This window comes from Erpetoichthys calabaricus, chromosome 3 (assembly GCF_900747795.2).
Source record: "Erpetoichthys calabaricus chromosome 3, fErpCal1.3, whole genome shotgun sequence".
Taxonomy (NCBI): Eukaryota; Metazoa; Chordata; class Cladistia; order Polypteriformes; family Polypteridae; genus Erpetoichthys; species Erpetoichthys calabaricus.
Genome location: NC_041396.2, coordinates 142,964,339 through 142,982,162, shown reverse-complemented (window position 1 = coordinate 142,982,162; position 17,824 = coordinate 142,964,339). Strand labels below are relative to the sequence as shown.

The window sequence follows — 17,824 nt, the reverse complement described above, 5'->3', positions numbered from 1 at the left end:
TCCAAGCTGTGCGTCGAGGTGAGTCCGACTATATCTAGCCGGAACCTCTCAACTTCGCGCACTAGCTCAGGCTCCTTCCCCTTCAGAGAGGTGACATTCCACATCCCAAGAGCCAGCTTCTGTAGCCGAGGATCAGACCGCCAAGGTCCCCGCCTTCGGCCACCACCCAACTCACACTGCACCCGACCTCCTTGGCCCCTCCCATAGGTGGTGAGCCCATGGGAAGGGGAACCCACTTTGCCTCTTCGGGCTGTGCCCGGCCGAGCCCCATGTGTGCAGACCCGGCCACCTGGCGCTCGCCATCGAGCCCCACCTCCAGGCCTGGCTCCAGAGTGGGGCCCCGGTGACCCACGTCCGGGCAAGGGAAAACACCGTCCAAAATTGTTTTTCTTCATAGGAGGTTTGTTTTAACCGCTCTTTGTCTCATCCCTCACCTAGGACCAGTTTGCCTTGGGTGGCCCTACCAGGGGCATAAAGCCCCGGACAACAGAGCTCCTAGGATCATTGGGACACGCAAACTCCTCCACCACGATAAGGTGGCGATTAAAGGAGGGGCATATATATATATATATAGCAAAATACCCGCGCTTCGCAGTGGAGAAGTAGTGTGTTAAAGAGGTTATGTAAACACATATATATATATATATATATATATATATATACATATACATATATACACATATCTACATATACAGATATCTACATATAGCAAAATACCCGCGCTTCGCAGCGGAGAAGTAGTGTGTTAAAGAGGTTATGTAACCATATATATACATAAACATATATACATATATATATACATATCTACATATACATATATATACATATACACATCCACATATACATATATATATATACACATATACAAATTTACATATCTACATATATATATATATATATATATATATATATATATATATATATATATATATATATATAGATATAAATATAGACATACATATATACATACATACATTCACATACATATATATATATATACATATATATATATATATATATATATATATATATATATATATATATATATACTGTATATATACATATCTACTTATTGGCTCCTGTATTTAGGATATAGCGGGTTGGATAATGGATGGGATGGACATCTGTATGCATAGCCCTATTTGCCCGTTTTCGTTTTTTTTCTTTCTTCAGTAATATTTCAGTAAACCCGGAGCTTGTCAGTTCAAATCCTGGTACTGACACCACAGTGTGACCCTGAGGAAGTCACTTCACCTGCCTGTGCTGCAAAAAACAAAAGTAATGTAACAAATTGTACCTCAGATGTTGCAAGTTGCTGGAATAAAGGCATAAGTAAAATAGATAAATATGTATTTTACACATAGGAACTATTCATTTATTTTCAGTTAAGTCATCTGCAGCAAACTTTTATAAATGAGGGTTTCTCCTTTTTAGATAGTGCAAACTGTTTCTTCTTCATTGACGTTTTCTCTTGGAGAGCTTTTTTCATTTCATTGAAAATTAAAGCAGCAGCTGCCAAAATATGTAGCTTTCTTATTAATTTTTCAACATTGTGTAAAATAAATTTATAAAGTAACATAAAAGGTTTAAATACTGGTTATCCTTTTACACTAAAATATTACTAAAGAGATACAAAAAAAGTAAAATGCATATGTTCTTTTTCTTTAAGGAGATTAAATATTACTGAAGAAAGAAAAAAAAAATAAAACAGCCAAATGGGGCTATGCATACAAACTTAAAAGGTTTAAATAAAACAGAAATATATATTTTATTTTTACTTGCTTAACTTGTGGAGGGTGTATCCTATAGCAAAGCCCTAACTTTTTTCGTGAAAGCCCGTTTCAGTCAATAAGTCTTAAAAAAAGGTGTAAAGATATTGACAATAAGCTACGCAAACCCAGGAAGACATGGAATTGTTTAAATCAAGTATCATTACATCTTCCTTTCTTAAAGAGAAGTAAGGCAGTACTTATAAGCTTACATATTTATATATAGACATACATACATACATACATACATACATACATACATACATACATACATACATACATACATACATGAAGCTGTGCAAGCACTCTCTTGAGAATGCAACGTATAGTTGTACAGAAGAAAAGCAATCTTGCCTCAAATGAATGGCAACCTTTTGTAGGTCTATGAACTTAATTTAAACTTTAGGTTTACACGGTGCTTTCTTTCCGAAGTACCTGCACTCATGAATATGTCTGTATGTGTCAGTCGGTCAAATCCACGCGCTTCGCACCGGCGAAGTACCGCTTTTACATTTTTATTAAGAAGAAAAGAAAACCTTTTTAAATTGAGGGAAAATATACTAATTAACAGTTTGTTAAGGATCTGTTTTTTTGTGAAGCTGCCTTCACTCGAGTGATCACTTCGACCTGACTTGGTGGCCAACTATAAGCGTTACCTGGTAGGTAACCACCCATACAATCAGATCGTGAATCAGACTACGAATGCCGTGAATGTAATTACCCCGATCTACATGTTGTCAAATAAACGAACCACACGCTGTGGCGCGGAATGTAATTACCCCGATCTACATGTTGTCAAATAAACGAACCACACGCCGTGGCGCAATTTTAGGGGCTTTGCCTGTAGCGCTGATATCCGAGGTTCGATTCCCGTAAGGGAGTGAAGTGAGTGGCTGGTTACCTACCAGGTAACGCTTATGGTTGGCCAGCAAGTGAGGTAACATCAGCCACGGTGCCTTCAGTTGTGAGAAGCAGATCATAGAATGATTCAAAATAGTTTACTGTCAAATAATGCAAAGAGTACGCGACACGTCTTTCCCCCTTATTCTTGGCTCATCAAGCGTACACACTCACTGCACTCACTTACGGTAATCGAACCTCGGACGTCAGCGCTAGAGGGGCTTCGCAGCGGTGAAGTATTGCTTTTAAATTTTAATTAAGAACAAAAGAAAACCTTTTTAAATTAAGTCTTAAAAAGAGGTGTAAAGATATTGACAATAAGCTACGCAAACCCACCAAGAAATGCAATTGTTTAAATCAAGGCGCGAGTTGAAAAACACCATCCCATGATATTAGTTAACGATTAACACATTTCTATATGTATTGTAAGCATACAATACAACTGATAATATGTTGCGCTTATTTATCTGGTGTACCGACATTTTTGCGAGTTTAACGGCTGAAATCTAACGTGGTTTGTGCCCTTCAGAATGAAAACAGTATGCATTTACCTTTTTAGTAAAAGGCGAGCTTTTAAGCTTGAGAAATCACCCCGTAAATGCACACGTTTAATTGCACGTGTTAATATGTATGCTTACACAGTATTAAAAGACAGTGAACAACGTCATTTACCTTTGTTCCTGCGTTTGATAAAAGGCGAGCTTTTAAGCCTGAGAAATCACCCCGTAAATGCACACGTTTAATTGCACGTGTTAATATGTATGCTTACACAGTATTAAAAGACACTCAAAATTAACGTCATTTACCTTCGTTCCCGCGTTTGACTCGTGCTGTAAATCTCTTCCTTGTTTTTAGTTCACGTGATTACGTAGGAGGCGTGATGACGCGATAGGTGACTCCGCCTCCTCCATTAGAGTATATGGACAAAAAACAGGTTCCCGTTATGACCATTACGCGTAGAATTTCGAAATGAAACCTGCCTAACTTTTGTAAGTAAGCTGTAAGGCATGAGCCTGCCAAATTTCAGCCTTCCACCTACACGGGAAGTTCAAGAATTAGTGATGGGTCAGTCTGTCAGTCAGTCAGTCACTCAGTCAGTCAGTCAGTCAGTGAGGGCTTTGCCTTTTATTAATATGTATAGATAAAATTGAATAATAATAATAAAAAAAAGCACTAAGTTTTACAAGTAGCAAAAATTAACACTGGGTGTTACAGACTCAGATCAAATGTATGTTTTTATTATAGTAATAATAATAATAGCAGATCACTACTCAAAACGCGGAGCACCGGGACTCGAACCGGCAACCTTTCGACTATAAGGTTCCTACCTGTGCACCATCCAAGAATACGTATTAACTATCTGTCGATTGATATTTCAGCTTGGGTTTGTAACTCACTGACAGCAACAAGTACATTGAATGTTTTTTTGCTTTTTTTTACTTTGGTTATATTCTTGAATAAAAGCGCACGTTTATTTGGTATTTGGACTAAAGTCTTCACATATTATACACTTCACATCATTATTAGAATAACATGGACAACGTTTCTGCTTTAGGTATGTGTTCAGCATTTCTTACCTCGCATTTCTTTTCATCCTACACTTACCCAGATCTTTGTTGACACGGTACACACATGAAATGCATGTATTCCAAATAACGATATACTGTATTATTTACCCTATACAACTCCAGGCACCTCACACACAGATTAGGAGCCCTGAGCTGGGAGAAGTTTTTGGCCAAGTTGAGCTCCGTTGAGGGGGGCAGGGTGGGGGGCAGTAGGGGGAGGTGGGGGGATGGGATAGCAGGCTGCTTGTGCTCATCAACATATTTGGAAAATAAAAGACGCTGATGGAGAGGTGTGAAGGAATTTAAGGTGGCTGGGATTACAGGTTTTTTCCATAGGCTTCCGGGATTCTATTGATGAGTGGTGTACAGCCAGAATTCTTCCGGTTTCAAAAAGAGGACATTGGCTTGGAACTTGTGCTGAAACAGACTCACTTGGCGGATGATGAGTTATACAGATGGCAAGACGCACTCAGTTTAAAAAGTTCACAGTTTTTTTAATTTAAAGGAGTTTCTTATACTGGGTGATATCTAATCGAGTTACTGCAGGCTTTATAGAGCAGTTAGTCGTTCCTTATTCACAGAGGGTAAATGTATTTCAAATCACTTACATGTATTGGGTGGTCATCATGGCACACAGAAAATAAGAGACAGTAAATTGAAATGATTCTACTTGGCAAATATGGGTAAGAATGTTCAACAGTTTTGTAAGTCAGGCCCTGACTGTTAGATAGTCTCCACACATACACTTCCACATACTCACCTCAAACCATTTCCAATGAGAGAGAGAGAGAGAGACACGGCGTGGATGTCAGAGATGGAGTGCTGGTCATGACATAGTTCAGGCAGAAAAACAACTCAAGAGATATCTGTTGAGTTGAATGATGTTACGGTCTATGAACCAAATTAAAGCCGGCTGACACTAAAGGTGATTCTGGCCAGAAGTAACCTCAAGAAAGGGATTAATACACACTTTAGGCAAAATGAGGTAAGAGTGAGGGAGAAAATGACAAACACTCTTTCTGGAAAGCAGAAAAACCAGGGTCTGAAGAGAAAGACAGCAAAACATGAGGAGAGAAGAGGAATGTGTCTGTGTAGCACTGTAGCAGGCAGGTCATTTCACAACTGTATTAAGGATCCCATGGTGGTGGACTGGTTGGTGCTCGTCCTTAACTGACTCAGAGTGCTGGGTTGGGATCCTGATCCAATTGTTGTCTGTGCACAGTTGGGAAAATATAGCTATTAACTAATCAAACAAGCTTGACAGACTAAATGACCTTTACTCGTTTGTCAAAATTCTAATATTATTAAGTATTCAACAGCCATTTAGGCATTTTGCTGACTGAGGAGAGTTGGTCATGTATGCCCTTTAAATCACAATGCACACAGATACTGTACATATACAAAACAAGTGCATGTATAAAAATATATACAGTACGCATAAACTGGTATTTTTATGTTATATCACACAAGTTGTTTTGTATTCGTTTTAATTTAATCAATACAAGATACCCAAAACATCCTCATTACAAACGAAAAGAAACGCACCAAGGGGACCTCTTCCCATGTGGTCACTTGGCCTGGAAATCTGCTTACCCATAGTAACTTTATACATATGTGACTGTACTGCATAAACAATCAACTTCAAAAACAACAAAAAAACACAATTGTGTCAAAAAGAAAATGCAGAAGTGCAAATATATGATCTCAAAATATATACAAACAGCAGTGAAGATAAGACTAACTGATCAATAAATACAGTAAAGATTTCAAAAATGCTAGTAAGCATTATGTGGAATTTGTAATAAGATCAAGTGCTTTATAAAAAATATACGCTTTTATGTTTACTAATTGTACTAATTCCTTAAATCACTAAAGGAGGACTTTTATTATACAACTTGCCTGCTTGATATGACTTACCCCAGTGACCTCTTAAACTTGTGTAGTAAAACATTCTTCACAGCATATCCCTACTATACTTCATATTTATTAATGATGTCCTCCTTAAATACAGCAGATCATATAAAAATGAATTTTACTAAATTTACCTCAGTAAGATGTGTTTTATCATAATCCCTGCGGTGACGGTAAATGCACTGGCTTAGCAGCGAATACAGCCTTTCCAATTGATCAACAGTGAAGTTCTCTGTCTTTTTAACCACCAGCTGTAAAAGATTCTGCAACACAAACAAAGAAAAATAAATTAAGAGCCAATTATGACAAAATCTGATGCCTTCTACTTGTTCTACGATGTCTAAGTAGCATTTCACAGATTAAGCTTGTTATTGTATTAAAACTCCATGCAAGACACAGATCTTGGAATAATACCAATTAAAAGTAGAATTTTATTTATTTAATGTTTTATTCTGTTCATTTTTGTGCCTGTATTACTCTACAAAATTAAATGTACTGTACTTGTGTTTGAACTTCATATGATTTCCTCTAAACTATTAAGTTTCACTTACTGATCAAACAGTATTATTTTTAAAACCTTTAAAATAAACTTTATATTTTTTGTATTATAACAGTGCTTCAAAAACTGTAAATATAATATGATGTCAAAGAATTTGTTCAATGGGGTCTACAGCTAGTATAAACTGACAAACATAGCATGAACATAAAATAAATATCAACTAAGATGTGTACCTTTTTTTTTTTTTTTTACTGTGCTGTCCTCATAATTATTCACAGTTTCAAAAACCAATCATACAGTATTATTTTTATACCCTTTAAAATAAAATGGTATACATTTCATTATAATAATGCTTCCAAAAACTGGAAAGTACTCTATTAATATAGAGCTGTGTTACCTGTCAATGGGCCTCATTATAGTGTCATATTGGTTAATCAGATGTATCAGAAGAACTATATAACTAAGTACTTTTCTGTATACAATATTTGCATTCATGTATGTAGGTACATATTTATTTTACCAGAGGCTAATAGTATTAGTTCACTTGAGCTGCTTACAGTTGAGCATGCTACCATACATTGGTGGTGTTGGTGTGAAAGAGATTGCAGCAGATCTCAATATTAAGGTTGTATTCCGGTAATGTTACAAAGGTGATTTAAGTGGATTCATTCAAAGGTGAAAGTGCTCAAATCTCGAATTGCCTTTGGAATCAAATCCTAAAATTAGTACTACCTTAGTATGCAAAAAAAATGACTAATTATTTTTAATCACTTAAAAGCACCATCCTGCTCTCTTTTTATCACATTCTGAAAAACTGTTCAACTCAACTTTATTGGTCAATTTGCATTTTTTTTTTATTTTTTTTTTTTTAAACTTCAAAAAGCACTTAAAAGATGATTGTTGATTGGTACTAAGAACTAAATGACTATAGGCTGGAGGATAACAGCGTTGTCTTTTTGAAAAATAGAAGGCTATGCACTGATTAAAAAAAAAGTGTGAACAGTTTATTTGCAGATTTATTGTGACATGTGACCAACACTTGATCCTCTAAAGTGACAGACAATGTTCAGTGTAATTTTTCCTCATTTCTAACCATGTTCATTTAACTAAGAGAACCCCTTCTCTTTACTCTTCTAGTTATACTTGATTTCTAAAGGGTAAGGGGGAACCACACCTACACTTTAAATGTTTTCTGTGGGTCATTGAACTTAAAATGGTAAAACTGGGTATCAAGGTCACAAAGGTTGAGAAGCACTGCTCTATGATAAACAGTAAGAGAATAAAATTGTTATCCTAAAGTGATTGAGGGAAAAAACAAAACAGCAGTTCCTGGGTGGGAGTGTAATTCTATTTTTACCATATTGTTTTATATATTTTTTTTTTGTACAATATATATTTTTTATGTCCATTGTTACATTTGCTGTTGTGTTTGTGTCATGTATTGTATTTTTTGTTAATTATATTTATCTTCTTGTGTATGGATGTAACTGTGATGGTGTGGGTCCTGCTCCATGCTCCCTATTCCAGTTTTGGAAGCCTCTTAAACCTGCCACCATCAAAAACGTAACCGAATGAGCTGACAGATGGGGATAAACCACACACTAACAAAAGCAAAAGTGCTTTTATTAAACAATAAAATCAAAACAGTTTGTATCCAAAAGAAAGTGCAGTGCTCCATTATTCTACAAATAAATAATCCATAAAAACAATGAAAATTCCGAGTGTTTAAAACCAGGCTAAAATGAGACTAAAAAACAGCAACAGTCACTGGGACAAATGAGCCGAGCACAACTCCTTCCATGTCTCCCAAGCTTACCCATTGCTCGCTCAACTGGCGGAGACTTCAGCAGCTGCGATCCTGTCACTCATGACCCCCGTCTTGGCTGCCTCCGTCAGTATCTGCCAGACTGCTCGGGGTCGGTTGTCCTCTTGTTATATCCTTCACGCCCACAAAGTCCTCCCTCAGATCCCTGGAGAGGATGCCACCTCAATTACTCCCACACCTCTGCACAATCAGTGGGTATGATCCGTCCCTAGAGTGCCCATACCTCACTCAGTTGCGAGACCCATACCCGCACTGTCTTCTCGCTTTCTGTGCCAGCCTGTACTTGTACGGCTCTGTGGGCACAGAGCCTCAATGACGCACTGCAGGAAGCTAGTGAAGCAATTGAGAACGATAGTACCTTGACGTGCAGGTGCGTCTCGCCCCAATTACCTCATCAACTTCGCGCAGCTGCGTGTGCACATCCATAGAGACTGACACGGCCAAACGGATTATTTATTAAAAACTGGCCATTCGTTCGGAGCCGCGGACATGCTAGATCACTGTTAACACCAAGCAGAAGTCTCAGCATCTGTGTTGCCTGGCAATAAAGTTCAAATTCATTTAGTTGTTTGCAGGATAATTTTTGACTAGCATATCACTCTCGAGACACTTCTGATATTACCTTACTGAAAAACTCTAGTAAGATTGCTATTTAAGATACTGTTACACTTGCAGGTTTGGCACAAACTTCCATGAAACATTAAAAGTCAATTAATTTTTTATTCTTTACCATTGTCCATTTGAATTACATGAGTGCATGTTCACAAACACACACACACAACCCCAACAACAATAGGTACCTGCCTGTCGGTCTTTAATTCCTTTGACTTAACTTACAAGGCCATGACTATAAGCAGTAAGTTCTGTCTGAAAATGTACAAAAACAGAATATACACAAGTCATTATATATAGAAAATAGTAAAAAGTGGTAATATGCAGCATGTACCTGGAAATGGGTCATGTAAACTGAAGCACATATGATTTTAATGTAATTTGGAAGTTTACTTCATAAGAGTGAGTACATTTCAGTGCTTCCTTGGCTTCTCTTTACATCTGACTCCAGTCTATTGAATTCACTGCAATACTGAAATAAAAATCTAACAAAAATTCAAAATTGTCTCATTATGAGTAGGCGTGGGTGCATGAGTGTGTCCTGTACAGGTTCCTACCTTCTGCCCAATGCTATCCTGGTCTCCTTGGTTGGGAAGCGTGCACTGATAGCACATTACCACACGACAAACCACCTGGATTGGTTTCCTAGAAGCATGACAAATGAAAACCAGATACAAGCAGATGGACAGAACTCTTTGTATACTTTACATATACCCAGTTTAATTTTTAGGATTACTGCAGATAATTCATATTATATCAAATGTGTCTAACTGGAAAGGATATACTCTAAAGGGCATCTCAGTGTTTCTTAATTTCAGTATTCTTAGAGGTTTCTGCAGTTTCTTGGTTACTGTGGCCGCCATGACAGTTTCCTCAGTTTGGACTGCCCATCCTTTACCTACGGCAGTTGTGCTATCCATTGTGCACAGCCAGCGTACTTTGTTTATTACTCTAAAAGTTATGTCTTTGCATAAGTGTACTGTAACTGGTTTTCACTTGACAATAAAATGGAAATACAAAATATTTCCGAAACACACTTATTGTACAAATACACTGTTTTAAATATATAATGAACATTTGAGCTACTTTTGAAGACTGGTCAAGCAGCCCTATTTCTGAAACACTAAACTAATTAAACAAATTAAAGTAGACACCAATTGCATTTACAAGTACAAGGATTACACAAATGTATTTAGCTAATGACTGGACTGGATCTGTATTACATTGTACAGTGTAATATCCACTAAATTAAAATAATAAATTGTATTTATATTTTTAATTGTGGCATTGAAAACCTATGCACTGTGCACAGAACACAAAAAACATTACTTAGTGTTCTGTAAGAAAAAATTGCTGTTTAGCAATACTTCCTTTTATTTGCCACTACACTCATATCAATTTACCTTACTTTGTATTTTTTTTAAACATTAGTATTTTAAGTGACACACACTTTAATTACCACCTTGAAAATAATTGAAACAGCTCTACTTAATATGGTGATGTGGTATACACGAGAGCCAATGACTGTATACTCCTGCTCATTTTAAAAAATAAAAATTTATTATGAAAAGGATTACTCTTTTCTGCTATACAGCGCTAGTGATACATACCATACCCTCCTACAAAGGGTGTTTCAACCCAGTTTTCCCATTCAAAATAACTAAAAACAATATCAAAAATAACATTTTTAACAAACAAAATGATAATTATAGAGACCAAACAAAAAAGTATTAAAAATACTAATACCGCACAAATGCTCACTGAACTGATATACCTTTTAATATGGTTGAGCCACTAATTCACTTAGATGTCTCCAAACAATAACTGAAGTCCTCTTGTCTTTGATTCTTTTACACTTATATTTTGGCAGATTCACTCTGTGTCAGAGAAGCATTGCTCCAGATTAATTTCAGTCTTAGAATATTAGCATGCAGGTTGTACTATACAGTAGTTTTGCATGTGAGTGTAAAGATAAATCCAAATACATTAGTACCTGCTGAAGCTACACCCAAATCCACCCATATCTGCTAAAGCTGTAACCCAATCTAAACCCACCTGCACAAGCCCATTCCCAAACCTGACCATGTTGGTGGAAGATCGAATTCACTGCCACTCCAATCCCACAAAACATATTGGTCACTTCCTGTTTCCATAACAATTCTCATTAAATCATACTGCCTTTACTGTGAATAAACACAGTTGTATACATCTTTCCTGTATTTTTAATTATTACTTTTCTGATACTTCTTATTCCAGTTCTAAGGTAAAAATGGCTCCAATCTATCCGAGGATCATCAAGCACAAAGTAAGAATCTACTCTGGGATGGGCGTAAGGGTAATGTACCGATGTGGTTTTTGGTTAGTCAATCAATGATTCTTTTCCACTACTATCAGGAACCAGGCTATCCTTTGGAGGTCTTGCTTTTGTAATGGAACTAAGCAGTCTCCTTCATCTTGGTTCCCTGGCATTAAAGTTGCTAATCAGTTTAACTTGCTTGCCTAGCAAACCATATATAATCAAATATTAGGGTCACTGTAGTGCCAGTCTCCATCTCACAGACCACAAGTTAACCTAGCACTACATTCAGGGTTTGCTGTTATCACGGAGTCCTCTTAAGCATATATCCATACTACCTCAAAATGAGCCAATTTGCAGTCACTAACAACCCAATACATGCATCTTTCAGATATAACACCCAGAGAAAGCCTACATAAACACATAGAATATACAAACTCCAAGCATTCATTCATAGGCTGAGATCTGACTAGGGAATCCATTCCCGGATTCCTGGACATTTTTAATTCCCGCATTCCCGGGAATGACACTGCTATAATTCCCGGGAAACGCTCACATAGATAGCATGTAAAAGTGTAAAAATCGATCAAGAAACAACAGAGTTATAGCTGAAAATAATTAAGGTGGCGCCATTCCTGCAACTTACACTTCATCAGACAACAGCTTTGAACAGCAACTTGAAATTGCAATGCGTCAGTCTGTTGCATCCACATTATCTGTGCCAAGAAACTTACCATCACAGAATGATGACAAGAAACTGGATGCATCAGTAAAAGCCGAAATGGCGGTGTTTCAGAGCAATGGCAAGTGCGGGCGTTGTTTAGAACAAGTGTATGAGCATCTGATGATTGTGCCGCCTACTTCAGTGGAGGCACAGCATGCTTTCTCAGCGGCTGGTGTACTTCTGCACGAAGGTGCGCTCTTGCCTGGACGACCGCACGCTGGATATGTTAATAATAATAATTGATTACATTTATACAGTAATCCCTCGCTATATCGCGCTTCGCCTTTCACGGCTTCACTCCATCGCGGATTTTATATGTAAGCATATTTAAATATATATCGCGGATTTTTTGCTGGTTCGCGGATTTCTGCGGACAATGGGTCTTTTAATTTCTGGTACATGCTTCCTCAGTTGGTTTGCCCAGTTGATTTCATACAAGGGACGCTATTGGCAGATGGCTGAGAAGCTACCCAACTTACTTTTCTCTCTCTTGCGTTGACTTTCTCTGATCCTGACGTAGGGGCTGTTCGCACACCTAGACGATACGGACGCTCGTCTAAAAATGCTGAAAGATTATCTTCACGTTGCTACCTTCTGTACAGCTGCTTCCTGAAGCGACATGCTGCACGGTGCTTCGCATACTTAAAAGCTCGAAGGGCACGTATTGATTTTTGATTGAAAAACAAACTCTGTCTCTCTCTCTCTTTGTCTGCTCCTGACGGAGGGGGTGTGAGCTGCCGCCTTCAACAGCTTTGTGCCACGGTGCTTCGCATACTTAAAAGCCAAACAGCCCTATTGATTTGTTTGCTATTCTCTATCTCTCTGACATGCTCTGCTCCTGACACGCACTCTTTTGAAGAGGAAGATATGTTTGTATTCTTTTAATTGTGAGACGGAACTGTCATCTCTGTCTTGTCATGGAGCACAGTTTAAACTTTTGAAAAAGAGACAAATGTTTGTTTGCAGTGTTTGAATAACGTTCCTGTCTCTCTACAACCTCCTGTGTTTCAGCGCAAATCTGTGACCCAAGCATGACAATATAAAAATAACCATATAAACATATGGTTTCTACTTCGTGGATTTTCTTATTTCGCGGGTGGCTCTGGAACGCAACCCCCGCGATGGAGGAGGGATTACTGTATAGCTGTTTTCTCAGTACTCAAAGCGCTATCCACACAAGGAGGAACCGGGAAGTGAACCCACAATCTTCCACATTCTCCATACTGCAAAGCAGCAGCACTACCACTGCGCCACCTGTGAGGACGTTGTGCTTTCTACGCTCTTATTACCACAACTGAAGATACATGTACTTATATGACAGCATGAACTGCTTGTAGATAAGGTTAGTCTTTTATTTGTGTCAACATATTGCAGTAGTTTTATTAAAAATAAGTGTCGGTCGTTCTAAAACCGTTCACATGTGAAATGCCGTAGCACTGTGTCATCCCCGGGAGCCCGGGATTCCCAGGAATGAAATGCAGGATTCCCAAATTCCCGGGAATGGATTCCCTAGATCTAACCCATGGAAAATGGGAATGTGGGATGCCATAATATTTTTTTGGTTTACCTAGAATACCCATCTATCTTTTCATTTGCTGAATCTACTTATTCCATTTCAGGAATGTAGGAAGCCATAGTTTAATGGGCTTAAGGCAGGAATCAACTGCAAACAGGACATCAATCCACTTTAGGTAACGCTCATGCATACTCCCAGAGGACAAATTTAAAGCTGCTATTGACATAAAAAATGTCTTTTGATTAGAGCACCCAAGGAAAACCTATGTAGAGACACTTAGAAAGTGCAAAATTAACCACAGATGATAAGGAATGGACTGAACGTGGGTGTAAGGAACTCTGACTAAGCAGTACTGCCTAGTGAGTCCCAGAGCCCATCCTGTACCTCTAAATAGTCAACATGTAATTCAGTTCAATACTCAAACAGTCAAGTTGCTAAGAATGCTTCATTCAATTCTTTTATAGAGTAAATGAGCTATTTAAAAAAACATGATGCATCTTTATTATTGTTTGACTAATCTGAAAAAAATAATACAAGTTTTGAAATACAAAACTCCATTATAAACTGTCCAGGAAATTAATGTAGTTGTGAAATACAATATAAAATATGCCAAAATATAAAACAGAAAAGCACAATATAACAATACAAAAACAAAATCACAGAAATTCAGAAACATTATAAATAGGTGTATATGTATCAATTAATTAATAAGCAACAGCCAATCCCAGCAACAAAAGCAATTACAGGCATTAGGTAGCTCATCAGAAGGCACAATCCACATAAAAAAACAGTGCTTTAGACTAGAGCTGTAAATACTTCTACTTATCAATTAAGATATTGTTTTCATAAAAAATATTACTCTCGTTAGGCTAGGAACAATATAAAGTTTTTATTTCATTAATATCTAAGAGCTTATTCCATTTATTATTTTTTCCATGGAATCTTTCAAAGTTCAAATCTAAGATTGTTGTTGTGTATACAGAGTCCAGTGAAATTCTTTGTCATGGATTTGCAGGATCTTCTGTAATGGTGTAATCCTAAGTTATTCCTCTTGATACAATCATAACTCATCCTTAACGATGCACTCACAGACTGTCCTTAGCAGTACAATCACATTCAATTCCCAATGATGAAATCTCATTAAATCCTCCCACACTGACCATTAAAAACATCAGCTTTTACTAAAGTGATGTGGTTTAATTGCAGTTGTCTATACTGAACCTCCAGAAAGATGTTTGACAGCTTTATTATCATTAATGTATGAAACTTGATATAATGCAATTTTGTATATTTTTGTGTTAAAGCAGCATAGCCAAATAAATACTTATGTTAGGTTGTTCTGCATGATGCAGCTGGTTAAAGAAACAGACATATGATTGATTCCTCTTTATCTGATACATTTTGATACATCTTAACACAGCTGCAGCGATTGTGCTTCTTTTGTAATAATACTTAAAGCTCACTTGATTTTATTTGCTGTATGTTTTCAAAGTTTCACAATATTGGCGATTTAACACTGAGCAAGACTTTCAAGTAAAGTTTGTTCATTAAGCTGTAGCACTTGACTCTTCATTTGTCACCTTATTTAGCTATATGTTGAGCTTTGCAAGCTATGCAATAGCCAGAGCAGAATATTTTTATTTGCATATATAATCAGGTGTCACCACTACCTAGTACCATGACCAGCAAGTTTCATTTTTCCTCACTTGAAATACTATTTTTTAACAAGTGTGTTGAAATTAATGTACCATTAATATCTGTTCTCATGTATTTTACATAAAATACATATAATGCAAAGTGTGATTAACCTTCTTCTGTAAAACTAAATATTGAAGACTTCTTTTTACTCGTGGTAAGCAGTTATGTAATAAAGTCAAGCTCTAATGATAAAATAACAATACTTACTGACAGTCGTTCATGGTTCACAATCAATGGTAGTGTGGATTCTACTACTTCCTCAGAAATACTGTCTATGTTTATTGCTTTCAACTGCTCTGAAAATGATTTTCGGCACTTCTTCATTTTGGATGCACCTGATAAAGATGAGATTGTAATCATAACTGAGATAACAGATAAACAATGAAAGAAAGAAGAACTGTAATACAAAGAAACAGCAACATAATACAAGGACTAAACTTATGAACTGAGTTGGAAGAACAAGCAGGAAAAACTTGAAATCTTGGTTGGTATGAGAAATTTAGCAACTCATTTTCAACATCAAGGCCACATGAAAATGCACATTTGTTTGAATACTCCAAAACAATTAAAAAAGAATAAAGCAAAAACAAAATTAATCTTTACAGTGGTGTTTTAACACAGCAAAAATAATGCCAAACACACAATACTTTAAATGTCACTTGTTTACATAAAGAAAGCAAATAAATTAACAATTTATGTGTGACATTGTCAAAAGCCAAATTTAGTGAAAGCATAAAGCCGAAGAAAACCATTGTTTCTAAGGATAAAGTATTCCCATCTGGCCCTCCTTTCCGATAGAGCTAACTCCTCTCTTTTAGAAAGACTGCATGTTTGTACAGAAATTGCAAAGCGCAAAGCCTTTTTCCATCAGAAAATATGCAAAGCAAGCAAAAACAGCCAATTAAAATTAAATTAAAACTTTTAAAGATCATCAATTAAACCAAATACATTTTTGCTACCTTCTTTTTCGTGATCACTCTCTTTTGTTTCAGAGTCCACAACTTGGTGTGATGTTGTACTAAGGCTGGTATTTTCTGTTGACCTTAACATCTGGCCTTGTTCTGGTTTTCCTGAATTAACTTTTTGAGTAAATGAACCTTCATGAACCCTTCGACTCCCATCAAGGGTGGTAATAGAACACAGATCCACTGATTGTTCCTTAGAATTTAGTTCTCTCTCTTCTATACTCTTGCGACTGACATCACTATATAAACTGTCCAAGGATGAATCACCATTAATGCAGTCCTCCCGTTTAGGGTGGCTGGAGTTTGAAGCTGAAAGCTTTCGACTAAGTGTATCTTCTTTAATGCTTTCAATATTTCCACTAGATACTGGTGGTTCATTGGAACTCTCTTCCTCAGTGGATAGTAAGTGTCCATTTTGATGGGCAATGGGGCCATTCTGGCTGTGCAAAACCCTTCCAAGCTCCAAAGCATCACAAGATGACTCATCATGAGTAAGAGACAGATCAGCTGTCTCTTCTTCCAAAGTGTCATCATGACAGTCAGTGGTGCCTTCTAGCTCTCCAAATTCTGCTGGTTCACTGTCTTCTCCTTCTGTACCTTCTTTCTTTAAGTAGTATTTTCTTCTTCGAATTATTCCTCTTCCCCATTGTGGTCGTCTCCTTAATTTTCTCCTAATGTGATCTTATATATATATATAAAAAAAAACAAAGAAAAAAACAATTTTATTTCCACTATTCAGACATTTTGATTTAATTAAAATGGTTACACTGGGTTGTCAGGAACTTGTTAATACTGTTGTCCCTATTTGCTTACACCAAGGTTTTATTGGTAGAACCTTATATTAAGAAAAATCTATGGAACATCTAGACAATTTAAAACCAATATAATTAATATCACCACATTCATGTCATTATTCTTATCTTCAATACTTACGACTGCACTTATTCAAAGAACTTTCAATTCCATTCCTTTGTATATTCTGTGACGACTCCTCAGACAACGAACCTGGTTTCTTACCAGTGCAGGGGGTAGTATTTGTTTTTTCTGATTCAGCCTGGAAACCTATACGTGAAGAAAATAAAACAAAAATATTTGTTAACAGTACGCATTCAAAAACATCACCTCTACTACACAGTGTTATTCAAAACTGTTTGCATTGAAAGAAAACTTACTTAAAAAATATGTTGCTAATCTGTGCGTGAGAGAAAAAAAATTAGGAAAAGACATATTAGGTGAGTTGTACTTATTTTAGCTTTCATACACATATTGCACTTCCTTTCTCTTTATGAGCATATACTGTAAGTTGCTGATGATGTCTCATAAGATTAATAAATTTCAGTGTTGGTTTAGAAAACTCTGTGGCTGTTTGATTTTTTGCTAGATGTTTTTACTTAGTACTGTCTTTCTTTAATTGAACTTAATGTTTAATTTAAAGTTGCTTGTGCTTTCAGTTAGTAGTATCAATACATTGCAGCGTGAAACTTAACGTTTTTTTTTCTTCCAAATCTTTAAGAACACTAAGTAACAACAGTTGTAAGTTT

The 17,824-nt window shown here is 36.7% G+C and overlaps 1 protein-coding gene across 1 annotated transcript in view; it reads right to left on the bottom strand.

The window, feature by feature from the left end:
• Window positions 1–17,824, bottom strand: part of atad2b (ATPase family AAA domain containing 2B) — a 313,933-nt gene that overhangs the window by 9,174 nt on the left and 286,935 nt on the right. The window contains exons 24-27 of the mRNA XM_028798864.2: window positions 17,217–17,345; window positions 16,278–16,964; window positions 15,526–15,653; window positions 6,283–6,411 (exon numbers count right to left, since the gene is read on the bottom strand). Coding sequence (XP_028654697.2) covers window positions 6,283–6,411; window positions 15,526–15,653; window positions 16,278–16,964; window positions 17,217–17,345 — 1,073 coding nt within the window. The remainder of the gene's footprint in view (window positions 1–6,282; window positions 6,412–15,525; window positions 15,654–16,277; window positions 16,965–17,216; window positions 17,346–17,824) is intronic.